General features: G+C 42.4%; 1 protein-coding gene across 2 annotated transcripts in view; it reads left to right on the forward strand.

The window, feature by feature from the left end:
- The first annotated feature begins 988 nt into the window (after positions 1-988).
- The window catches only part of LOC110522207 (mannosyl-oligosaccharide 1,2-alpha-mannosidase IA), a 163,494-nt gene continuing 137,964 nt past the window's right edge, over positions 989-26,518 (forward strand). Inside the window, exon 1 of one of the 2 annotated variants that reach the window (XM_021600408.2) lies at positions 989-2,065. In XM_021600408.2, the coding sequence (XP_021456083.2) occupies positions 1,556-2,065 (510 nt within the window). In that variant the 5' untranslated portion in view covers positions 989-1,555. Of the gene's footprint in view, positions 2,066-18,129; positions 18,154-26,518 lie in introns of those variants that run through there. The other variant, XM_036975779.1, reaches the window with a different exon arrangement.

Raw genomic sequence — 26,518 nt, forward strand, 5'->3', positions numbered from 1 at the left:
TAGTGAGGTCTGCACAACGCATCACCGGGGGCAAACTACCTGCCCTCCAGGACACCTACACCATTCGATGTCACAGGAAGGCCATAAAGATCATCAAGGACAACAACCACCCGAGCCACTGCCTGTTCACACTGCTATCATCAAGAAGGTGAGGTCAGTACAGGTGCATCAAAGCAGGGACCGAGAGACTGAAAAACAGCTTCTATCTCAAGGCCATCAGACTGTTAAACAGCCACCACTAACATTGAATGGCTGCTGCCAACACACTGACTCAACTCCAGCCACTTTAATAATGGGAATTGATGGAAATGTATGTAAAATATATCACTAGCCACTTTAAACAATGCTACTTAATATAATGTTTACATACCCTACATTACTCATCTCATATGTATATACTGTACTCGATACCATCTACTGCATCTTACCTATGCCGTTCTGTACCATCACTCATTCATATATCTTTATGTACATAGTCTTTATCCCTTTACACTTCTGTGTATAAGGTAGTAGTTTTGGAATTGTTAGGTTAGATTACTCGTTGGTTATTATTGCATTGTCGGAACTAGAAGCACAAGCATTTCACTACACTCACATTAACATCTGCTAACCATGTGTATGTGACAAATACATTTGATTTGAAGTGTGCAATATAAATGCATAAATGCAGTCTGATATTGTAGCCATGCAAAAAAATCTATAGGTGGTTTCTTTTTTCATTACAAGTGTTGGCAGGCTGTTATTTGTTTAGTTTAAATTCAGTCTCTCTCTCTCTCTGTTGACATTATAAACGGCAATATCAGCAAGCAAAAATTATTACAATGACAAAAAAAATACATATATTTGACATACACGGACTTCTCATGTATTTTGTTCTATATTCTGTAGCCTAACATTCCAAAAACTATTTGTATGCGATTGTATTTATTTTTATTTCATTATACAACATGTCCGATTCAGCCACGCGCAAAGCCACATGACAAACGCATGAGCCGATGTGGAATGTCCACGCGCTACACACCCTGACTGAGTAGACAATCCGTGCGACTACGAGATCCATCCGAGATGTAATTGACTGACTTGACTACCTCTACTCTAGAACCGTTTCATATGACCACTTTGTATTATGTGATATCGTTTAGATCACTGCATGTGTCTTTTATTTATGAGTGACCATTAAGTTTGAACAAGACATCAAAACAAGAGTGTCACTGTCACATTCGGGTCCGAACAACACGCCCACAATTGTATTTCGCTAACTGTACGCGCAGACCAAAGCGATTGGACAAGAAGAGCTGTCAATTGCGCATAGCTGCCATTCCTTCCGTTCTGCTCTGAGCGAAGAGTTTTTGCAGATGTTTTCCCAGTATGGGCAGTTGAAACAGCAGCGCGCTGCTCAATAGTAACTTTTACGAAATAATAAATTATTAATTTATCTGATATACATATGGGAAATGGATAGCTAATAGTATTGTACGGAAGCTAAGACTGTGTGCGACGTAAGCCGATTTTAGAATTGAATTCATTTGTTTTAGTTTCTTGAACGACAAGGAAAATGCCAGTAGCAACTCTATTGCCTTTTACAGCTACCCCGAGTAGGAAGTCTTCCAGCCCGACCTCTTTCAGACTGACAGAGAAATTCATTTTGCTATTAGTTTTTAGCGCTTTTATTACGCTTTGTTTCGGTGCTATTTTTTTCCTACCGGATTCGTCGAAGCTGCTCAGCGGAGTTTTCTTCCACTCGTCCGCGGTAGAAACCAACACTCGAAAAGGTACGGATAGTGATTCAAATATCGCAGTTGGGACCGACGAAAAGATATTAGCCAAGATTAGAAAGGACCACGAAAAGGCTTTGGTTGAAGCCAAAGACACTCTTCAGAAACGACCAGACGAGATAAAGCAAGATATACAGAACGAGAAGGACAAAGTTTTGAAGGAAGGTCTCGGTAAAGGTGGGAAAGATGACGATAACCTACCAGTCATTGAATATGTCCGGCCACCCGGAGCAACAGGGCACGAGCCCTCCAATCCGGAAACCAAAGAGAGACGAGAAAAAATTAAAGAGGTGAGATGTATGTATGCATGCATGTATGCATGTATGTATGTGTGTTTTATTATCTACTAGAATGAGTATGGCTGCTTTGGGTTTGTGTAATTAGTTTCGCTTCCCATACGGTGTTTGCTGTAGTGTTTTGCCTAATCGGCAAGTTCCTCATAAATGACACGCGGTTTACTATAGTTAGGCCTATACGACACTGTACAGCACAAGCATAATATTTTCAGCTAGTGGTTTGTGTCTATTGAACTTTGAACTAATTAACTTTGTATTCAGATATCTGTCCTGTATTTATATACACGCATATGTCCTGTATTTATATACACGCAATCCCATACTCTTCATTATCACCCAGATTGAGAGTGCATCCTGTAGACCTGGGATGGACAACTTTGATGGGGGTGGGGGCCACAAAATATCGGAACTCATTGAGGGGCCGCAGTGGCACATGGGTCTGCATACCTACATCCATACACACCTAGCTTTTTGGGGACCCCTTTAGTTAATTTCCTGTAATTCTACACATTTTGCCATCGGGTGGAAAGAAATGTTTGCAGTTTTTAATGTGACTGACCTCCTTGATTCGGTCTTATGTAGCAAACTTTGAAATTGTGCTTTTTACATTGGATAAAAGTAGAGACTCAGAGCTATATCATACCCTTCTATATCATACCCTGCAGTTGAGTAACAATGGGAAAGTAATTCTGCTTTGAAAGTTGACAAACTTGTTATCCCACCTTTGAGAAAATGGCCCTGGAATGTTTTGGTACAGCTACTGGAGATCTCTTCAACCATTAAGCATTGTTCACACCCTCTTAAGCCTTAGCCCCACCCATCTTTAATGGGATCGATTTTTCAACAGCCAGTGAAAGTGCAGGGCGCCAAATTCAAACAACAGAAATCTCATAATTATAATTCCTCAAACATACAAGTATTGTACACCATTTTTAAATATAAACTTCTAGTTAATCCCACCATAGTTTCCGATTTCAAAAAGGCTTTACGGCGAAAGCATACCATGCGATTATGTTAGGTCAGCGCCTAGACACAGAAAAACAGCCATTTTTCCAGACAAAGAGAGGAGTCACAAAAAGCAGAAATAGAGAATTAATCACTAACCTTTGATCTTCATCAGATGGCACTCATAGGACTTCATGTTACACAATACATGTATGTTTTGTTCGATAAAGTTCATATTTATAGCCAAAAATCTCAGTTCACATTAGCGCGTTATGTTCAGTAATGTTTTGCTTTCAAAACATCTGGTGATTTTGCAGAGAGCCACGTCAATTTACAGAAATACTCATCATAAATGTTGATGAAAATACAAGTATTATACATGGAATTAAATATATACTTCTCCTTAATGCAACCACTGTGTCAGATTTAAAAAAAAGCTTTACAGCAAAGGCACACCATGGAATAATCTGAGTACAGCGCTCAGAGACCAAAACAAGCCATACAGATACCCGCCATGTTGTGGAGTCAACTGAATGAGGTCCGATGAAAAGTCCAAAAAGTTACATTACAGTTCGTAGAAACATGTCAAACGATGTATATAATCAATCTTTAGGATGTTTTTATCATAAATCTTCAGTAATGTTCCAACTGGACAATTCCTTTGTCTTTAGAAATGAAAGGGAACGCAGCTCGTTCTCACGGCTGCACACGAGACTTAGCTCATGGCATTCTGCCAGACACCTGGTTCAAACAACTCTTATTCGCACCCCCTTCACAGTAGAAGCCTGAAACAAGGTTCTGTTGACATCTAGTGGAAGACTTAGGAAGTGCAATCGGACCAAATTCTTCACTGTATATTGAATAGGCAAAGACTTGAAAACCCACAAACCTCAGATTTCCCACTTCCTGGTTGGATTTTTTTCTCAGGCTTTTGCCTGCCATATGAGTTCTGTTATACTCACAGACATCATTCAAACAGTTTTAGAAACTTCTACTAATAATATGCATATCTTAGCTTCTGGGCCTGAGTAGCAGGCAGTTTACTCTGGGCACCTTATTCATCCAAGCTACTTAATACTGCCACCCCAGTCATAAGTTAAGGATTCACAAGTGAGGCCATGTGCTAAACAGAGTGAGTAGTGTAGTAAACAACCAAAGATTAAGGCTAAAAGTGGTGAAAGTAGTAGCCTACAATAAGGGGGAACTCCAGATAAAAAAAACACTATGTAGTCCTTGGCCTAAATCCTAATCTGATTTTGGTGCAGGTCATGTTGTTCTTCACATTACCGGCTCTGGTAAACACACACTGAAGGTGTAAACACTACAGTGAAATGGTTACATGCATATTTGCATAGTAGCAATATCAAAAATAGAAAGTGTACAGATACAAATATTTCATAATTATTAGGTGATGCTTACCCAGCCACTAGGGGTGTGCTGAGTAGTCGGACAAAATTATTATCGTAACGGGTATGGACCATTTTCTGGATATGATTATGATCCGAGTATTTTTTTGTAATTATCTGTGATTGGAAAAAAAATGTTTTCGGGTGCCAGGAAGCATGTCTCTCATGTGTCAGTCACAGAGTCTCTAAACCATACTGTCTTTGCGTCAGTCATTTGCATGGTTTAAATAACTAAACTGGATAGTTTGCCTGTCTGTAAAGAGAAGGGTGGGCTGTACGTTGATCCTGCTGCTCTGATTGGATAGAGTGAAAGCATATTTCTCCGTCCACTCACTTAAAAAATTCACCTGATCACTTTTCCTCGCATGTTTTCTGTCTGATAATTTAGATTGCTCCTGCCTGCTCCTATGATAAATCACATGGCAGCATAGTATCTAACAAGTGGGGCAAGGGTATGGAAACGCTAGTGCACATTCTGACTGAGTGACAGCAAACTTGGCTGCCTGCTGCAAATTGAGGACACACAGACACTCACCCTCCCTGCACTGATCCTAATCTGCATTTTTTTTGCAGTGAGAATGTGCAGGGAGGTATAGTTTTTAGCCAACATCTAATTAGGCATACTAAAACACATGTGTTTTTTATGATCACCAGTATGATCTATCAAATTTCAATTTACAGATACGAATACGGTCATGTTGGCACACCTATACCAGACACACTTGTCTAAATTGATGGGTTCCGTGAAATACATGATATACCCCCCCCCCCCCCCCCCCCCCCCCCCCAGCCACATCTAGCTAAGTGGATGGGCCACTATTGTCTAGATATGTACACATGTTCATGAATACAATTATAATCCCCCAGACACACCTGGGTCATGTAATCATCTGGCAAAGTGGAGTCTTTTGTTTAGACCTGTAGCTAGCTAGCTAAACACTGATACTGCACATACTGATCAGCTCATGTTATAGACAGAAGCATGCAACGTGGCAGACCAATCCAAACTTCTCTCGGCATGTTCAGCCCATCCATTATCTCAGCCAGTACATGTTTAGATAGCTGGCCGCTAGGCTAATTTAACAATCAAAAAAATGTTAACTGACAAGACAACTGCTCATGCACAACCAAATGTAGAATATTGCATATTCTACTATTCTAACTCTTAACTCTTGACAGTAAGTTGAGACCCTGACAGATTTCCTAAAAAATTATATATATATATATATATATATATATATATATATATATTTTTTTGTGTGTGTTTTTTTGAGCGGTGGTGGAATTGATCCACGGGCCTACAAAAGGGGCACCGTGGTTCGCCGGTTGCCCATCTCTGCTGTAGACAAACCACAGTAGTCCAATTGATTGGATGATAATTTTGGATGGCACTTTGTTAGTGTTCGTATACTGTGTAGCCTAATTATGTGGGTCTAAGCCTCCAGACAGTCCTGTTTTTGAACAATGAATTAACCAACCATTTATAGACACTTCCATACTATGAATGATAGTGTTACAAATGATGACTAGTAAATGGGTAAGAATTATTCCCATTCAGAGGGCCAGTGTCTGTTTTTGTACAGCCACCATACTCGGAAACCACTAAAAATAGAAAGTGTTAATGGGTGTTTAGTTATGAATCCAAAAGACATACAACTCTCCACTTGCTTGGCTGGTTTGTCACTTCAGCATGTTATTTGCCTAGTCTGGCGGCATTTGTTTTTGGTTCTCCTCATGTCGACTATCAGCTTCCTGTGGTACAGCTTCTCTGCTGACAAAGTACACCACTTGATGGGATCAAATTATTCAGAAGGCATAAGGTGATTTAGAGGAAATTGCAGTGGTGGCAGATTCTTTAGCAGTCAATCAAAATTTGCCATGTTTATGGTTGCAAAGCTGCCTTTGAGAGTCCTCGGCTCAGGTCCCAGCCTTGGGCTTAGAAACGCATAATGTTTCTCCTAAGGAGAGCCATAGCCCGTGTGTGTCTGTTTGTTAGGGGGAGGGATGTGCTGGTTTAGGCCTACTATGAAAACATTGCACAACCAAATAACCAGCAGGGATGCTTTGTGTAGTTTGTTTTGGGCAAGGTTAGTCATTTTTATTTTTAATGGGAAAATTTTCTGTACATTCTTTGGAACTAGTTTTGTGCTTGAGTTCCCTTCTTACACAATCACCTGCCTGTTCCCCTTTCATCCTGGTACCAAGGTTCTACTATGAATCATCGTACAAATTAGAAAGAAAAAAAAACATTCTGCTGTCTTTCTCTCTCTCTGTGTGTGTGTGTGTGTGTGTGTGTGTGTGTGTGTGTCAGAGACAGTAGAGCAATCTCTGTTTATATCCCCAGTCATTACTGCAGTTAGTAGTAGCCTACACACATCCCATCCAACAAACCTCTACAGGTACAGGATAGAAACAAAACATTGCCATAGGAACAAAAGCCTGACTGTTTGACAAAGACCCTTACTGGGTGAATAGTTTATGGTAATCTTTACCATTGCAACTGTGGGCTAATTACAGCACAGTTCACAGCACCACACACAGCATCCTCTTATTGCTGATTCGCATGTCACTCTCTTCCTGTGTGGTGTGTGCTGCCTGAGATTTCCTCAGTCTACTGGGCAGGTCAACATTGGGTGGAGCTAGTAAGCATTTGGAAATTAGATGCAAATTAGTGCCTGGGCTGCAGCTCTGTAGGGCTGACCCGCTTATCAGTATTCACTTGGTATCTTGAAGGGCAATCGGTTAATAACCCTGTCAGGCTTTCGTCCCGTCCCCCCTGCATGCGGAGAGGAGAGGGCCAGCTGGCTCAGCAGCCAGGGATTAGAAACTGTGGGTTTGTTAAAGGTCTCGAGTCGCCTTGGCTGTCTAGGAAGGAAGGATGAGGCAGTCCTCTCTTTCACCCTCCTCAGTCTCTCTCTCTCTCTCGGTCTCTCTCTCTCGGTCTCTCTCTCTCTCTCGGTCTCTCTCTCTCTCTCTCGGTGTCTCTCTCTCTCTCTCTCTCTCTCTCTCTCTCTCTCTCGGTGTCTGTCTCTCTCTCTCTCTCTCGGTGTCTGTCTCTCTCTCTCTCTCTCTCGGTGTCTCTCTCTCTCTCTCTCTCTCTCTCGGTGTCTGTCTCTCTCTCTCTCTCTCTCTTGTTGTCTGTCTCTCTCTCTCTCTCTCGGTGTCTGTCTCTCAGCCTCTCTCTCTCTCGGTCCCTCTCTCTCGGTTTCTTTCTCTCTCGGTCTCTCTCTCTCTGTTTCTCTCTCTCTCTATCCCCCCAAGATCCAGTTGAATTATTTTTGCACACCATGGACGACATGACACTTAGCGAAATCGCCTTCCCTTCCTGACCTACCTCTGTAACATTCTGATAATCCCAGTAGCCTCTCTTCCTCACTTTTACTTTCATGACAGACAACCTAGTGGGGAAGTTAACCGTTTTTTTAATCCAAAACTACCTGTATATCTTTGTAAAGTATTCTTCGATTCTGTACCCCTAGCCATTCTTTTGTTCATTTACCTCTTACAAAGGATGCCAGGAAGATGCGTTTGAAACGGATCTGTATTGCCCTCCATTATCTGTAGACGGCTATAGAATTACCGACGTGGAGGCCCTCCAGGTGCTCAGTCTAATTGTGTAATGGCTTTAATAGCAGTCCCTTTCTGCCAGCCAATCCCGCTGCGTCTCACAGGGGGCACAGTGTTGTTTATGCCTGTGGATAGTCTATACACTGATGGAGCCTGAAACCTCTTCACAGGAGGTTACTATGTAGGTGGCCATTACCTTTGAGTATCGCAGAGGTATGCTCAGATAAATGTAGGTTATAGAAGAATGTAGGCTATGTCCTCTGGCAGGTCAATATACGAATGCTAGGCTATAAGGTTGTAGTTATTTTGTTTCATAATATGTGAATGTTAGGCTATCTGATCATCTTCGTGTCGTCTTATATCTTAACCCCAGGAACAAGCCTTCCTAGTGCTAGGATAGAGTTAAAAGCCAGTATTGGCAGCTATGATGGTTTTATGGGGCTTATGAGCAGAAGACTACGTCACAGCGTAATCATATACTGTGAGCGCACATATCCCTCTGTGTCTGTGTGCGTGTGTGTGTGCATATCAGTGATCACCGGCCTTAAAATGCCCTATCACTCTTTCCTCAAGCTGACCACCAGTCCAATAGCTCAGTGATCCCATGCCTCTAAGAACTGAGTGATTGAAGGACTGATTGATAAGGAGGCCAGGACTGGTGGGCCACTGCAGCTCCACTACACACTACTATGCCATTGAGGCCCAGAGCTCTAACACACTACTACCAGAGACAGGACAGTATGAAGATAGGCAGAAACTGCTTCTCCAAAGGAAATCCCAGATTATAACTACTTCAGACATTGGCTTGAATCTAGGTTATGCCTTTTAGATTTCAATAAAATGAACAACTAAGGAAAAATTCTCTCACTGACTCCTCAAACCCCAAACCCCAGGCTGCTTGGTCTGTTTCGCAAGCGTTCCCGGAAGTCTGGCGATGTTGCGCCTCTGCGTTTTAGAATCTCTGTGCTTCTACACCACCAAGGGGAAGCTCCCAAGCCACCAGCCCCAACCACCTGACTGACACTAATGATGACTCTCGCCTGTAAAGCAGAACAGAGACCTAATCCAATTGATCAGCACCAAGGGAGAGACGAACAGTCCCAGTAGGGAGGTGTTGGCGACCACAGTGAGACATCCTGACCTTCAGTCTTAATTGCTTTGGGAAAGGGAAATTGATGTCTCCAAGCTGGCACATTTCTTGAGTTAAAAGGTTCTTTGTACAGTAGCTTTTATTTACTGAATGCCAATAAAGACCTTCTGCGCCATTGACTCGTGCCCTTTTGAAAAGAATCTCGATTTATACAGATGCAATCTTGATATTTTATTGAACCTTTTTGACAGGGAGTCATGCTGAGACCAATGGCTATTTTACAGATGAGCCCTGTATACACATCAATATAGGCCTACACTATGCACTTCAATATACGGAAATCAAAACACAGCCATAGAAAACAAACACATTTTTCAGGAGAAGGGCCCTCAGTCAGCCTTTTGAATTGCCCTAGAGGAACAAATTCATCCTATTTTAGAGAGCCTTGGTGATTATTCCACAGGTAAATCTGCTTTTAGTTTTTTTTTGCACATTACTTAACTCAGGAGAGATCAAAGGGATCACCAGTTGACCTGGTCTGGTATCTTGTACTTCGTCTGTAAATTAACAATGCAGTTAGGGCGGAAGTTTATGCAGGAGGGATGTCAGGCACGGTTGAACTTCTTCCCTGCTATAGACCTTGAGTGATACCGTTGGCTCCACTTGAGTGCTGTGATGTTTAGTTGCTGTTAGAGCCTAGGTTATTGGTAGTCCGAGGAGCGTAACACTTGCTTCATTGCCATTCCCTTTGTATACCCTGTAATGTATACCATGGCTGGGAGATCGATTTCCTCATATTGCTTCAAGTAAACCATAATTTATGGGCCCAATGACCAGCTAATATTAATGACCTTTCTAATTTCCCCCTCTGAGTGGGGTTCCACTCTGTTTTCTTCACACCGAGAGAGGCTGGGCTAAGGATCAATGACGGCATTCAGCTCCAATTCATCTTCTAGTGTCCCGTCCTGTTCTGCCTCCTTCCTTCCACGTACTGCTGCCTTCCTGCCTACCTGTGTGGCTAGCATTCTGTGCGATTTCTCTTTGCTTTGCTGCAATTCATCAACAGAATCATAGCTGTTTAATGTCTGCTTAAGATGACTCTCTAGACTATAAAGACATTGCTTTCTATTTCATTATTATGGGAAGATATTATACGTTGTATAGGACAACAATCCTCTTAATTGAACCCCTCTAGTGTTCAGTATTGTTGTTGGCAGACTGGTTCTCAGATTCCCAATCACACAGATCATTGGTTTTCAATCTGTGTTTTATGTTTCACAAAGTTATTGCATTACTGAAAAGATAGATGGAGTACAAGACCCACAGGTTATTCCAGGGCCACCATGTCATCTCATGCATGGTCTGTCAGTAGGATTAAAATGGGAATAATTTTTGAGGCGGAGGTATGTTGGTAATCGGGACGGACAATACTGTCAAGCCAGGGCTGAGAGGGTAAGACGGAAGAGTGAGTCACTTTCACAGTACAAATGTCCCCTTATTTGAATAGATCTCTCCAGCAGCCTTTGCATACAGATAACTGCCAAAATAAAGGAAACACCCAGATAAAGTGGGCCCCCATGGACTGCCAGAACAGCTTCAGAACTGCATCTTGGTATAGATTCTACAAGTGTCTGGAACTGTATCGGAGGGATGCGACACCATTCTTCCACGAGAAATTCCATAATTTGGTGTTTTGTAAATCGTGGTGGAAAATGCTGTTTCGGACTCTGTTCCAGAATCTCCCAGAAGTGTTCAATTGGGTTGATCTGGTGACTGAGACACACACACACACACACACACACGTCCTTTAAAACCCTTATGCTACTTTGAGACCCCTCTTTCAAAGTCACTGAGATCTCTTCTTCCAGTCATGGTAGCTAAAATAATGGGCAACTGGACATTTTTATACATGATGAGATGTTAATTGCTTCATTAACTCTGGAACCACACCTGTGTGGAAGCACCTGCTTTCAATATACTTTATTCCACATTTACGCATTTATTTTGGCAGTTACCTGTATCTCACTCGAGGATGCATGCATGAGGGCAGGCCAGTCTGACTGACTGCGGTGCAGTACCAGTCAAAAGTTTGGACACACCTACTCATTGCAGGGTTTTTCTTTATTTTTTACTATTTTCTACATTGTAGAATAATGGTGAAGACATCAAAACTGAAATAACACATGGAATCATGTAGTAACCAAAAAAGTGTTAAACCAATCTAAATATATTTTATATTTGCGTTTCTTCAAATTAGCCACCCTTTGCTTTGACAGCTTTGTTAATTTCTGCTTGTAGATTTCCAAACTCACCAAAAATGACTTTCAGGGCCTAAAACTAACTTTTTTGTATACCAGCCACTGCTTCTTGACACACTGCTCGCTTAACCCGGAAGCCAGCCGCACCAATGTGTCGGAGGTAACACTGTACAACTGGCGACCGAAGTCAGTGTACATGCGCCCGGCCCCCACAAGGAGGCACTTGAGCGCGATGGGCCAAGGACGTCTCGGCCGGCCAACCCCTCCCTTAACCCGGATGATGCTGGGCAAATTGTCCACCGCCTCATGGGTCTCCCGGTCGCAGCCGACTGCGACACAGCCCGGGATCGAACCCGGGTCTGTAGTGAAGCCTTGATATGTCTTTGAACCAAAATATAAATAAAAAAATAAATCCTCATTGTGGCGCTGTGGTCTAAGGCACTGCATCTCAGTGCAAGAGGCGTCACTACAGTCCCTGGTTTGAATCCAGGCTGTATCTTATCCGGCCGTGATTGGGAGTCCCATAGGGCAGCTGACAATTGGCCCAGCGTCGTCCGGGGTAGGCCGTCATTGTAATATGAATTTATTCTTAACTGACTTGCCTAGTTAAAATAAAGGTTTAAATTATTAATTTGATTAGCTTTAGCTTGGTTTTGTCTAGGTTGAGCTTGAGGTGGTGGGCCGACATCCAAGCTGAAATGTCTGCCAGGCACGCAGAGATGCGTGTCGCCACCTTGATGTCAATTCCACCACTTTTCAACATCATTTTCATTATCTCCAGCACAATACCAGTGTCTACATATGAGAAATCGGCACGTTTCGTAGAAATAAATGAAGTAAAAAGTTCTACCCGATCATCAGAAGTTAAAATTATTTTAAGAACGGTGATTTTTCAAAGGCTGAGATTAGAGGTGACGTGGGGAGCAATGATAATAAAAAAAGACCTTCCCTCTGGCTAGCTAGTCATTGCTGGTTTTTCTTACTTTTAATCCTACCCTGTGACGTCACAGAGAAACTTTTTTTTAAATATTTTTTTTTGCTGTCTTTGTAACCACAGACCATTAGAACTTGCTGTTTTCACATATGTAATCAAATTGAATCAAGTTTTATTTGTCACATGCACTGAATACAACCAGTGTATACATTATCATGGAATGCTTACTTGCAAGCCCGTAACCAACAATGCAGTTCAAGAAATAGTGTTTAGAAAATATTAACTAAATAAACTAAAGTGAAAAAAATGTATTATCTAAATCAAAAAGTAACACAAGAAAATGACATACCAGTAACAAGGCTATATATAGGGGGTACCGGTACCGAGTCAATGTGCGGGGGTACAGGTTAGTCTAGGTCATTTGTAAAGTGACTATGTATAGGGGGGGGGGGGTCCATGTAAATAGTCCGGGTGGCCATTTGATTAATTGTTCAGCAGTCTTAGAAGCTGTTAAGGAGCCTTTTGGTCCTAGACTTGGCGCTCTGGTACCTCTTGCCGTGCGGTAGCAGAGCGAACAGTCTATGACTTGGGTGACTGGAGCCCGTGCCAATTTTTTGGGCCTTCCTCTGACAGCCCCTAGTATATAGGTCCTGGATGGCAGGAAGCTTGGCCGTACGCAATACCCTCTGTAGTGCCTTACGGTCAGATGCCGAGCAGTGGCCATACCAGGTGGTGATGCAACCGATGGTGCAGCTCTATCTTTTTGAGGATCTGGGGACCCATGCCAAATCTTTTCACCTCCTGAGGTGTTGTCGTGCCCTCTTCACGACTGTCTTGGTGGGTTTGGACCATGATAGTTCGTTGGTGATGCAGACACCAAGGAACTTAACTCTCGACCTGCTCCACTTCATGTACACACTAGTAGGGTGCTGGTGATAATTCATTTTAGGTTAAAAAGTGGCAGAATTGCCCTTTTAATGAGGAAATGCAGTTCAATAACGACCTGTAGTTAACGGATTAGTACCTCCATCCTCAGTCTAATTAATGGCCCAACAGTGCAGCAGACTGTCCTCCTCCTCATCCACCACTGCCCTGAGTACTATTATGATGACGGACAATGCCCAATGTGGTGGAGCAGGAGCCGTCATTCCTCTGCTTTTGGCCATAGGCTGGATTTTTCCCCTCTGTCAGCTATCCACTATACTGCTGAATACAGACTACAGCAGAGGCATAGTACAAGTGCTTGCAGATAGAGTATAACCCTCTATCTGCCACCAGGTCATCACTAAACCCTGTTTATTGTTAGGCTTGTCACGTACCTGGCCTTGTTTTAACACCGGCATGGTGAATGACATCTTCACAGCTCTACATGGTATTGTTTTGCCTCTTCCGACAAATTGTTTATCTTTGGGGATTTAAGTAACCAGGCATATTTTAATAATGGCTCTCATTTTGTGAGGTCCCATTTGTTTTTGTTGATATTATGTCTTAAGGGCAATTATGTAACGTAACGTGCAGTTCTGGGACATTTAATGTTTGGGCCATTTAGCCTGATGCAGACGACACAACGTACAGCTGAGAATGTTTTCAGGGGTTTGGATTGATGCTCTTTTTAAAGTGGACAATTAAAAAAATATATATTGACAGATTGGGCCCATTTTGTCCAAATGCAGCAGCAGTATCCACTATTTTGTTTCTGAGATTGAGTTGTGTGTGTTGCATTGTGGTGGTTGTATTTTCATGGACCTTTATGGACCCTGCCCAGGTTAGTAGTTTTGGCAGTGTACGCGGTGCACCACATTCATTTCTTGGGAAAGGAAAGCCGAGTACACACGCTAAATAATTCAGCCAGCATCTTCGTATTTTTCCACTCGTAAATAAGACATGGGAGGTAGGGGAAAGAAGAGGTAAAGGAGAGAAAGCGCAAGGCAGTGGTGAGTTTTTCTCTCAGCCAGGCCGTAACCCTCTGGGCGCCTGCTTTATTTGTAAAAGCTCTTCATTCCTGCCCCCGGCCCCCATACAATCTCACCTTCTCATGTCGGACCACAACCCTGCCCAGAGTCAGGCCCCGGCCTCATTCAGACTGAGCTGGACAGGGCTGATCCTGTCCAGGCCTGAGCCAAAGGCCCCCTGTTGACCTGTGGCACCATAGAGGCAGTAATTGAAGCCCTCAAGCATCTGCAGGTGCCTGTCTTTCTTTTTCTTCTTTTTTTTCCCATCCCCGCCCTGCCCACTTTTTATGCTCAGAATGCACATTTCATTTTTATTCCTGCTATAAAAGAGTGGAGAAAGGTATACTGCAGGGGACTGGCTGCACTCTCCCATTGACAGAGGAGAACCAAATACCTTGTGGACAGAATCTCAAAGACTGGCTTAGTAAACAAGCAGCCAAGAGGAAAGATGAGCACTCTGTTCTGCAGTGTAGGAAGAAATACTGCTCTACTGCACACTAATGGATACAACTGGAAACTCTTTACTGTTTATGTGGTTAAGGAAGATCCGTGGTACTGTGGCTCTTCTGTTAGATGAGGATGTTGGCTCCCTCTCCAATCTCTATTGATACTGACAGTGCTAAGGTACAATCCTAGAACCTAGACATCCACGCATTTACCCCTCTGTTTGGGTGTCATAATGACTCGTGAGGTCATCAAGCAGGCAAATGAATACTGACACTGATGTGTTGCGGACCGTATTGATTACTTGCCCCACCCCTGACTGAGGCACTGATTGGTCAATAATTGTCCCTAAGAGCTGTTCCCGGTTGACCTCTACCTTACACAGGTCTAAAGGTTGACATGGTGGCCAGTCACCACGGCTGAGATATTTGACATGTGATATCGCGTGGTGAAAGGAGTTGCCCATGTGACCAAGTCTATATAGACTTTGTATCCAGTCCATCAGATCTGTATGCCAACAGTGCAGATTGGATCACCTTCACAGACAGTGCTGTGCTGTGACTATTCATTCAACAAACCGCACTTACAGGCCAACAGATTTGAATAATGTTGGGTCTCTGCTCTTTAATCATGATCTACAGCCTGTTAGGCAAAGCCATCCATAATTTCCTTAACTGCTTCCGTATCGAGGGGAGGAGGGAAGAAAATCAATTGGATTTTCACAAGGTCTTCATTAGTTTGCCTTGTGTCAAGAGGCTAGGTCAAACCAGATTCCACTGTTCCCAATAATGAATAAAAATCAAAAGAACAGTTTGAAGTGAACAGAACGCTACCCTCTTCAATTAAATAGTCCTGACCGGACCTTGTTTTGAAGACATGTGTACTAACACCTTTCAATTAAAATTGTTATTTAATTTTTTTTTGCCAGGGCTGTGACGATACCAGTATCACAAAAGAAATGTCATGGCAAATATGAAAACACAAACCAGACCAAACTTTTTAAAAACCTGCTCTATGTACATTGTTGTGTGCTGTAGCTTGGAAAACAAAGAAATGTGACTCTGGATGACAACATAATGATGTTTGTTTCCAACATTAGGGCTGTTTTCCTAGAGAATTGAACTCCGCTTCGTGTTTTGTTTCCTTTCAAAGATACTAACGAGTATCATGATATTGGTATTGTTCCGGCTGTAGTTTTTGCCAGGACAGCTCTCCTCACATAATGAAAGTGATCATAAATTGCTAAATCCTTTTTTCCCCCTTCTCGATAGCATGTTTATGTTGTCAATGCCTATAATCCAGCGGCTCTTTTACCCAATTAATAACAGGAGCTTCCAGAACTGCCAGTTTATTGATTTTCCTGTTGAATTTCATCCCTTTCCCTGTCAGCAATCAGTTTCTATTGATTTGTGTTTAATATGCTGTTCCTCAGTAGGATAATCTGGTATTGTTTAACACTGTTAACTAGGTTACCTATCACGTTATTGGAGGCCTAATGCTCGAAATCAGCCATTTGCCACAATTTCGAGTGACCACAGGATGTGTGATATAAGCAAGATAGACTTCCATCGTCATATTGTTGCTGCTCTGCTTCAAGGCAACAAGACAACATATTTCCGACACCAGTCAAACAATCGGAGAAAGGACTTGTTCTTTACGACAATGTAGTCTCTACTATGCTCTGCAGATGAGAGCTGGATGACTCTTGTGCCAAAGCAACGTTCAATGGAAGAATGTCCGTGACCTTCTGAAAGCTGTGTCCGCAGTGCCTTTTAATAGCTGCTGACAATCTTCAATGTGGTTCACCTGTTGTGAAATAATGGTCTGAGAAGGTGAGTCTTGGATCCATCAGCCAATCACAATGGTTCTTCTTCGCCTACCTGGTATCAAGCATCTCTCTGGCCACACGTCGCAGTGACAGAACACACTTAAAGGACCAATGGCTTATCGATTTCCTGACCAATTCATCTCATGTAACGCAGGTGGGTAGCAGCCTGAGATTTACTGGAAAGCCAATGAGACGCCATGGAGGAGAAGCTCACAGATTTACACCACGCATGGCCACGGCGGCAAGGCATGTATGTCGCTTCATGGAAGTGGCGTAATGGCGCGTTAGCAGAAGCAACATTTCATGCACTTCGCTGCCTTAAAAATAAGTTATGATATCCTAGTAGCATGAATGCATGTCAGGTTTAAAATGCCATTCATTTTTCATGATGTTTGTGCTGCTTGACTCCGGAATCGGCTTTGCATTTCTTCTTTGACTTTGGATGAAACACTTATAGTATTTCCTCAAAGCAGTGTTTTTGAAGAATCTCGTTTTGCAAGGTTGATCATCGTAAATGTTTAATGTATTATTTTTCTGTGATACTTCTGAAATGCAAGAGCTGCTGTAATTTGGTGTAAGAAAATCCAATACATTTGTTGGTCCTTTTACATAGATCCAGTTTTCTATCTCAGTGGGTGATGGCTCGATATCACAACACTGGAGACAAGTGTTTTGGTGGAGTAAAAAGACCCAATATGTTTTGAGTGTTACAATTTGGGTTTAGACAGAAGCTTTATTACCACTGTTAAGTGCGTTATCAAATTGGTAATACAAGTCTATTGATGATGGTGAGAGAAAGGAGTGTAGTAGTGTCAGTGTGCAGATGGCCTCTGAGTAGGCGTGCTCCTGCGTAACTCAATCCCGCCCGTCCAGCACTTTGCCATGTGTAAAAGATGCCATCATCGACCACAGCCAAATCAGCCCGCTGGCCAGCCGCCACCTCTTTGCTTTCTTTTAGGGCGCAGGGCAAACATCTGTAACCCAACTCTGCCTCGCACTTTTCAGCTGTGTGCCCATGCCGTCCCAGGGGAGGCCACATTGGCTCCCCCTCACAGTGTGTGTGCTGTTTGGCCATCTGTCACCCTTGTGCCAAAGACCCACTACGTTGCCAGTGCCCAGTGTTCCACCCGCCACCTCCGCCATCACTACCCCCCCCCCCCCCCCCCCCCCCCCCCCCCGAGCTGCACCTGTTAGCTAGACGTCGTCCTCCCCAGGGAGGATTTCATTAATGCTTTTGTTTCACTATTGGATTTGTTGTCCTGTAATTTGCCAGTCCTCCCTGGGGACTTCAGCACTACACACATGCCAGTTGCAGATTACTCAATCGGATGCAAACAGGGTCGTTAACTCCCAGATCTTTGCACAGCAGTCAATGATTTGCCATCATCTATATGCAGGAGCTGGGACTCATTGCTTGCCTCTCCAGTCTCCACGTTGGGTTAATGACAAGCTGCCGTAACAGTGGTGACCTCCATGGGGAATGCTGAAATGGATACAGTGGCTCATTGTGCTGTGTTGTCGGAGCACCGAGCGGCAGTCAACTTCACTGCCATTGATGTCAGCCATTGAGCAATTGATTCAAGTGGCATAGAATTTGAAGGGCATTTCCATGTAAGAAGACCCATGAGCACCAACATATGAAGTTCATAAATTAAGGCGTATGTATACATTTTTCAAACATTTTCCCTCCTACAAATATGGAATAAGCCAAGGCTTTGATTTCTGGTCAAACAGATGGAAAGGGGGTCTTCGATAACATACCTTTTAGGACTTTTTCTGGTAGTATTAGAAGTACATCAAAACACAATAATGTTGGCGTAAAGACCCTACCAACTAATATCAACACATATTTAGTTTTGGATACATTATTTGCCTTCTGTATGGTTAAGAAACATTGCCTTGTGCCTTGTGGGTTTTTGGTAACAGAACTACATCTTTAAGACATTTTTCTACTTTCTCTCCCGCATGTAACAAGTAAAAGTAAACCCACACATTTGTTTTAACTGATAGGAATTATGAAGTGATTAAAACGTGCAATAGGAATTATGAAGTGATTAAAACGTGCAATTCTGTTACTAAATCGGTAATGGAATTACTGCAATTGAATTGGCTACAATGGGAAATGATAGTCACACACCACAGTTGGGTCACCTGCTACTGTCCTCCCTTCCACTGGCATACTGTCATGTTCAGCTTATAACAGTTTTTTTTTCTTCTGTCGTTTGGTGGTCAAAGCAAGACTTTGAAAACAATCTAGACAACCCCTCACTCTCTCTGCCACTGTCTCTTCTCTTGCTCTCTCTCCAGTTAAAGCTTCAATATAGGCTTTTGGGCGATCTGACCAAATTCATATAGAACTGTGAATGATAGATTCTCATTGAAAGCAAGTCTAAGAAGCGGTAGAGCTGTTCTATGTGCACTATTTCTATGCTTCCCGTTCTAATGTTTTGTTTTTGAGTCTTTTTCTTTCGTTTTGTACACCAGCTTCAAACAGTTGAAAATAAAATATTTTGGGTTACTGAAAACATACACTGAGTGTACAAAACATTAAGAACACCTTTGCTATTGACTTTCAGTAATGGTATTTTTATTTTTATTAGGATCCCCATTAGCTGTTGCAAAAGCAGCAGCTACTCTTCCTAGGGTCCACACAAAACATGAAACTGTCATGACGTTGGCCTGTGGGTAATGTTTTTGACCCCCCCCCCATAAATACCTTTCTCCCTTCCCTCTCTCTTGACTCTACAGAGGGATTCTTGAATAGCCTTTGTTAAACAGAGATTCTGGGAACATCAGCCGGTGGGGGGGAAATGAACCATATTTTGGTAATCCATCCAGTTGAACATATGCGTTGGTATTTAATGAATATGATGTCATTTCGGTTGTCATCTGAGACATTCTCATCAATGATAGCATGACATAAACGGTACAGTGGAAAGTCTACACATTATAGTTATCAGATTCACATGGAATTGTTGTGCAATTTAAATGTTTGAATATTAAATTATTTGTGATGGGATGAAATGTGATTTTAGCTTCTAAAATGTGAGAATTGGGTTTTCATTAATGAATTAGGCCCGACTCAATGGCCTGCCCACGTGAAGAGACATTGGTTCTAAACTATGAAGCACGCCCTCCTCTCCCTTCCTATATAAAGCCTTGACGACAATATAACTTTCTGTTCCGGGTACATTAGGATGACGATCCGATGTCAGAAGGGTTCAGATAATAACTACAGAACGAAGCCAACCTCAGCGTGAGCTTTGGTTGCGAATAGTATGAACTTTGAACTCTTATTCACTACAGAAGTGATACCTCCTAGCCGTTGAGTTGGCAACAGCAGCTGCAAACGTGGGCTAGGAAAGAACAGACAGAGTAACCTGTCTACCACACCACAACGTTACTACAACGTATCCAATTTACCACCAGAGACATTCTTCAAAGGACAAAGGACTCTGTTGGGCAACACGGCCTTCCATCTACCACCAACCTACCGAGTAAATATTTATTGCATTTTCCTTTTCCAAATGGGCGGTAATTTAGAATGCATAAGATTCTGCATTCACGATAGAGTAGTGGCCTACGGCCCGATAGAGACATCACTTCTCCCTTTTGTTCTTCAGTCTTCCCGCTCTTTCACTCAAACACAACCCCTTTCCTTTGTGTAACCAGCTGTCATATCTGTTCTGTCCACTAGGGACGTTTTCCTTCATGACGTAATTTGTAATCAAGGTATGATTTATTCTGTGTATATGTAATTCTGTGTGATTAGTTAGGTATTTAGTAAATAAATAATTAAACTCAATTTTGTATTGCTCAACTTGTTAGCCAGGGTTTGTGAAGATAACCAAGAATTTACAAATTTCAGATGAGACTGAAATCAGGTGATTAATATTGACTGCTATTGATGTAAAATATTACTAGGTCTTTAAGAGTTTATTCGGGAGATAACAGCTCTATAAATATTATTTTGTGCTGCCCCGACTTTCTAGTTAATTACATTTACATGATTAGCTCAATCAGGTAATATTAATTACTGAGAAAGGATTTTATTGAATAGCATGTCATCACTTAATCCAGCATAGTCAAAGACACGACAAACATAATACAGAATGACATAATACAGAACATCATTAGACAAGAACTGCTCAAGGACAGAACTACATCCATTTTTTTTTGAAGACACACGTAGCCTACATATCAATGCATACACACAAACTATCTAGGTCAAATAGAGAGGCGTTGTGCCGTGAGGTGTTGCTTTATCTGTTTTTTGAAACGAGGTTTGCTGTTTATTTGAGCAATATGAGATGGAAGGAAGTTCCATGCAATAATGGTTCTATATTTTACTGTACGCTTTCTTGAATTTGTTCTGGATTTGGGGACTGTGAAAAGACCCCTGGTGGTGTGTGTGTGTGTGTCAGAGCTGTTGCACCCCCCCCTCCCATTTTGCCCTCAGAACAGCCTCAATGTGTTGGGGGCATGGGATCTACAGGTGTCGAAAGTGTTCCGCAGGAATGCTGGCCCATGCTGACTCCAATGCTTCCCATTCTTGATACACACGGGAAACTGTTAAGCATGAAAAAAACACAGCAGCGTTGCTGTTCATGACACAAACCATTGTGCCTGGCACCTACTACCATACCAATTCAAAGGCATTTCAATATTTTGTCTTGCCCATTCACCCTCTGAATGGCACGCATACAATCCATGTTGTCTCGAGGATTAAAAAACCTGCTTTAACCTGTCTCCACCCCTTCAGCTACACAATAAGGGATCATAGCTTTCAAACTTTACATTTGCACAGTTTTCTAGTAAATGTGTTTTTTTTTAATTGTCTGTGTAAATTGTTCAAAGTAGTTGTTGTGCATATAGTTTTATCGTTTGTTAAACTTTTCAAATCAATGGTTTTTGTTTGGCATACTTTTTAAAGAGAAAAATCTGGGTCAAAGTGTAATTCCGGTTCCGTGGAATTGCCCTGAACCTGAAGGGAAACCCTTGCCAACTAGTTTTCAGCTTTGTGTACATGTCTACCTTCGATTGTGGCAAAAAAGAAACACGTCCTATTCATCCCGGACCTCTAACTAAAGTTCCACAGATCTAAGTACTGGAGTCTGGTTTCCCCATCTTCTTGTCAGTCAAAGGGAGAGGTAGCCAGTGCTGGGGATAATATAGGACAGGTATTTGATCAGTGCTGGGAGATAATGTCGGTTACTGCCCCCTTTTTGTTCTCATTAGATCCACATTGTTGCAATGGAACATTTTAAGGGCTTTTTAAAAAGGTGATAATCATCGTAGCCAGGGAGATCATTCTCCCCCTGTCCTTGGGAATTGATTTCTGAAAGTGGGTTAGTTAGAGGGCTATTGCAGTGACAAGACTGTGCTCGCTGTGATGTCACACCCATTGTGAATGAGGAGGAAATCCAATAGGCCCTTACTGCACATATTGTGATTTTCGGCCTAGTCTCAGTATTATGTATGAGACGCAGACAAACACCTGCGTAGACAAAGAATGGTGCATTACTTTGTGTAGTGTGCAATGGGTGAACTAGCCTACATTCTTGTAAATACAGTGGGGGGAACAAGTATTTGATACACTGCCGATTTTACAGGTTCTCCTACTTACAAAGCATGTAGAGGTCTGTCATTTTTATCATAGGTACACTTCAACTGTGAGAGACGGACTCTAAACAAAAATCCAGAAAATACATACATGGTATGATTTTTAAGTAATTCATTTGCATTTTATTGCATGACATAAGTATTTGATCACCTACCAACCAGTAAGAATTCCGGCTCTCACAGACCTGTTAGTTTTTCTTTTAAGAAGCCCTCCTGTTCTCCACTCATTACCTGTATTAACTGCTCCTGTTTGAACTCGTTACCTGTATAAAAGACAACTGTCCACACACTCAATCAAACAGACTCCAACCTCTCCACAATGGCCAAGACCAGAGAGGGTGTAAGGACATCAGGGATAAAATTGTAGACCTGCCCAAGGCTGGGATGGGCTACAGGACAATAGGCAAGCAGCTTGGTGAGAAGGCAACAACTTTTGGCACAATTTTTAGAAAATGGAAGAAGTTCAAGATGACGGTCAATCACCCTCAGTCTGGGGCTCCATGCAAGATCTCACCTCGTGGGGCATCAATGATCATGAGGAAGGTGAGGGATCAGCCCAGAACTACACGGCAGGACCTGGTCAATGACCTGACGAGAGCTGGGACCACAGTCACAAAGAAAACCATTAGTAACACACTACGCCGTCATGGATTAAAATCCTACAGCGTACGCAAGGTCCCCCTGCTCAAGCCAGCGCATGTCCAGGCCCGTCTGAAGTTTGCCAATGGCCATCTGGATGATCCAGAGGAGGAATGGGAGAAGGTCATGTGGTCTGATGAGACAAAAATAAAGCTTTTTGGTCTAAACTCCACTCGCCGTGTTTGGAGGAAGAAGAAGGATGAGTACAACCCCAAGAACACCATCCCAACCGTGAAGCATGGAGGTGGAAACATCATTCTTTGGGGATGCTTTTCTGCAAAGGGGACAGGACGACTGCACCGTATTGAGGGGAGGATGGATGGGGCCATGTATCGTGAGATCTTGGCCAACAACTTCCTTCCCTCAGTAAGAGCATTGAAGATGGGTCGTGGCTGGGTCTTCCAGCATGACAACGACCCGAAACACACAGCCAGGGCAACTAAGGAGTGGCTCCGTAAGAAACATCTCAAGGTCCTGGAGTGGCCTAGCCAGTCTCCAGACCTGAACCCAATAGAACATCTTTGGAGGGAGCTGAAAGTCCATATTGCCCAGCGACAGCCCCGGGATCTGGAGAAGGTCTGTATGGAGAAGTGGGCCAAAATCCCTGCTGCAGTATGTGGAAACCTGGTCAAGAACTACAGGAAACGTATGCTCTCTGTAATTGCAAACAAAGGTTTCTGTACCAAATATTAAGTTCTGCTTTTCTGATGTATCAAATACCTATGTCATGCAATAAAATGCAAATGAATTACTTAAAAATCATACAATGTGATTTTCTGGATTTTTGATTTTCTACATGCTTTGTAAGTAGGAGAACCTGCAAAATAGGCAGTGTATCAAATACTTGTTCTCCCCACTATATGTCTATGAAAAGCCTCTGATTTCTTCCTTTGAACAGAGCTGCATTCCTCTGCGTAGTTGGAGACTAGCGTGTTCGGTTTAGGCCGAGGCCGATTTATATGATGACATTGACAATATACAGTGCCAGTCAAAAGTTTAAACACACCTACTCATTCCAGGGTTTTTCTGTATCTTTACTCTTTTCTACATATTAGTTCTGTCCTTGAGCTGTTCTCATTTATTAATGTTTATGTTTTGTGTGGACCGCAGGAAGAGTAGTTGCTGCTTTAGCAACCACTAATGGGGATCCTATGAAATACAGAAATACCGAAATGATAACAAAAGCGCAGGAAATGCAGATTAGGATGAAAATGCAATGTTTATTTTTAAATGTAAAAGTTGGATTGAACAGTATAAAACAGTCAATGTCAAAAGCCCCATTGAAATCACTTACCATATGTATTGCCACCGTAGGTTCATGAATTATAAAGCATGTTTGAAACTTTTTATTTCGAACATGATTATATCGGATATTGCGATATTTGGAGTGATGTCTTTTGAAGAGGTCTCCCCATTTCCCAACCCTAGAGGGGGGTGGGGGGTGGTTGTAGAAGAACAGAACAGCACAGACACAGGAAGGCTGAGAGGGAGATCTGCGGTAATTACATAGCCTCCTGCCTGCCAGTCCCTTTGGAAATCCCTCCTGTTTTCATTTGCACAGAAAGAGGAGCTGATTTAAAAAAAACATTTGTTTGTTTAATTAGCTCTCGATCACTGTACAAACTTCTAATTTCATCCCACATCAAAAATAAAAGAAGAATGTGGGATGAAACAATATGGAGCGTTTTTGTCTCTGCGTTGGATGCTGAATTGTCCTGGTGGGCCGATGCCAGACTGAGTCATTGGTTGGGGTTTATTTAAAAAAAAAAATGCTAATCTGCTAGACAAATGGTAATCTGGTTGACGGTAGAGAATAGATCAAAGAAAGGTAATTCCAGTGACTTCTGTTACCCTCGCATAACCTCTTCTAATTTATTTGCTTGATGGATATGCCTCCAGTCTGCAGTCTTATGGACTAGCTGCATAGCCACAGCATATCAATTTGACCCCAGGCAGCACTTATCCTCACCTGTTTTAGTCAGTCTGTCTAGCCTACTGTAGCTTGTCTGCCATGTCAATGCAAATGCTTGGTTTTGCTGTGTCACTCAGCGACTACAGGGCACACTGACCGTAGATTTGGAGTCCGTTGAATTCATCTAATGTGCACTCATTTTAGATGCTTCGCTGCTAGCTTGATAAAAAAAGAGCATCAATCAGTAAATTCATCCATCATAAATAGACGAGTAGGACATTATGCAAGGTAGGTTTAACCTCTCAACAGGTCAGCACTGAATCTGATTCCTGTCTACAGATTTAGATTAGACCCACTCGAATGATGAGGGAGGCCTTTTTTATTGGTCCTGTATGTTTACCTGTTCCTGCTCCTCTCCTGTGTTTAGGAAAGCGTTCTCTCTGGGGAGAGTGTGATGGTCAGGGTCCACTGACCTGCCAAGGGAGAAGCCTCTTCCATATTAGCTGAGTGGGCTCTTCAGTATTGCTGATGCTTGAAATCGCAGTGAAAATTCCCCTAAGAGGAATGACGTTAGTAAATAATCGTATTATAGTGTGCACGACACAGACATGAATACTCAACGTTGAGCTGATGGACAGGTGGGCGAGGTGCGTTGTTTTTCTGCAGGTCAGGTGTATTGTTGTCCTAGCTCTGCCCGGCTTTGGTTAGTTAGTACATCCTTACATTAGAGTGGGCGTGTTGTCCTACACCTGTCTGGCGTTGTTTACTAGTACATCCTTACATTAGAGTGGGCGCTACTGTTAGTTGTAGTGGGCGGGTGTATAAAGAGCTTGCCCCTGTTTTCCCGTCTTTCATTGTTTCGCTCTCCTCTGAACAAGTGCTTAAATGCACTGTAAACACAGCGACTCCTCTTTCAGCACGATGGATCTTCCTCTAGTTCTAGCTCACATCAAAAGCAGCAAGGCTCAATCTGTTTCATAAAACACCCTAATTACCATCCCTGTTATCATGTAGTCCAAAGAGGTTCCCTCCCTCCTCCTCGCCACCTCACAACACAAACAATGATGCATTCTGATCAAGGAGCACCCCATGTACAACGCTACAAATGAGAGACTGGTAGTACACGATTCTGTATGAACACAAATTAGATTCCAAATCTGTATTCTTCATGTTAATGCTCCGGGTTCTTGTGCGTTATTATAATTCAAAGAAGCTAAACTTTTGTCGTTGGAGTGGTGCTCCTTCTTGAACGGTCGTGTTTTTAAAGTCCCTTTTGTATTCCTGTGAGACCACTCCTTTCAGTTTGCTCATTCACACACGCTAAAAGGGAAGTGATACCTGATACCGTTCTGTTGTTAGAGGGGTTTATTATCAACATTTTGTTTTCCTGCTATTTTGGACTGGTTTTGCAGTGCACTGTTAATGTAGCTAGGTAGGCTACAACTTGCATGCAAATGAACAGATATAGCCTGTATTAGGAATTTCCAGGAGAACAAAAGCGAAGTGCAGTCGCAGATAGTCAATAAAATATTGAATGGGTTTTATTACAAGTTGCAATAGGGAGACACCTCCAGCACAGAAGAAGAGAAAATGTCTAACTGTCTTTTTCTGAGAAGGCCCTTATTTTAATCAGTAGGCAACTGAACTCTGAACATCAGCCCAATAGGCTTATAGGAAGTCAAAACATAAGGCAGTGACTGTCAGCTTCTATAGAAGTGCAGTGTTTCACAGAATATAATAGTCCGTGTTTACCAATCACTATCACCAGATATGAGGTCAATGTAGAGCTGGGCGATTTGAACAAAAATCCATATCGTGATAAATTGCCTGAATTGATGCGATAAATAACA

Source organism: Oncorhynchus mykiss, chromosome 4 (genome assembly GCF_013265735.2).
Source record: "Oncorhynchus mykiss isolate Arlee chromosome 4, USDA_OmykA_1.1, whole genome shotgun sequence".
NCBI lineage: Eukaryota > Metazoa > Chordata > Actinopteri > Salmoniformes > Salmonidae > Oncorhynchus > Oncorhynchus mykiss.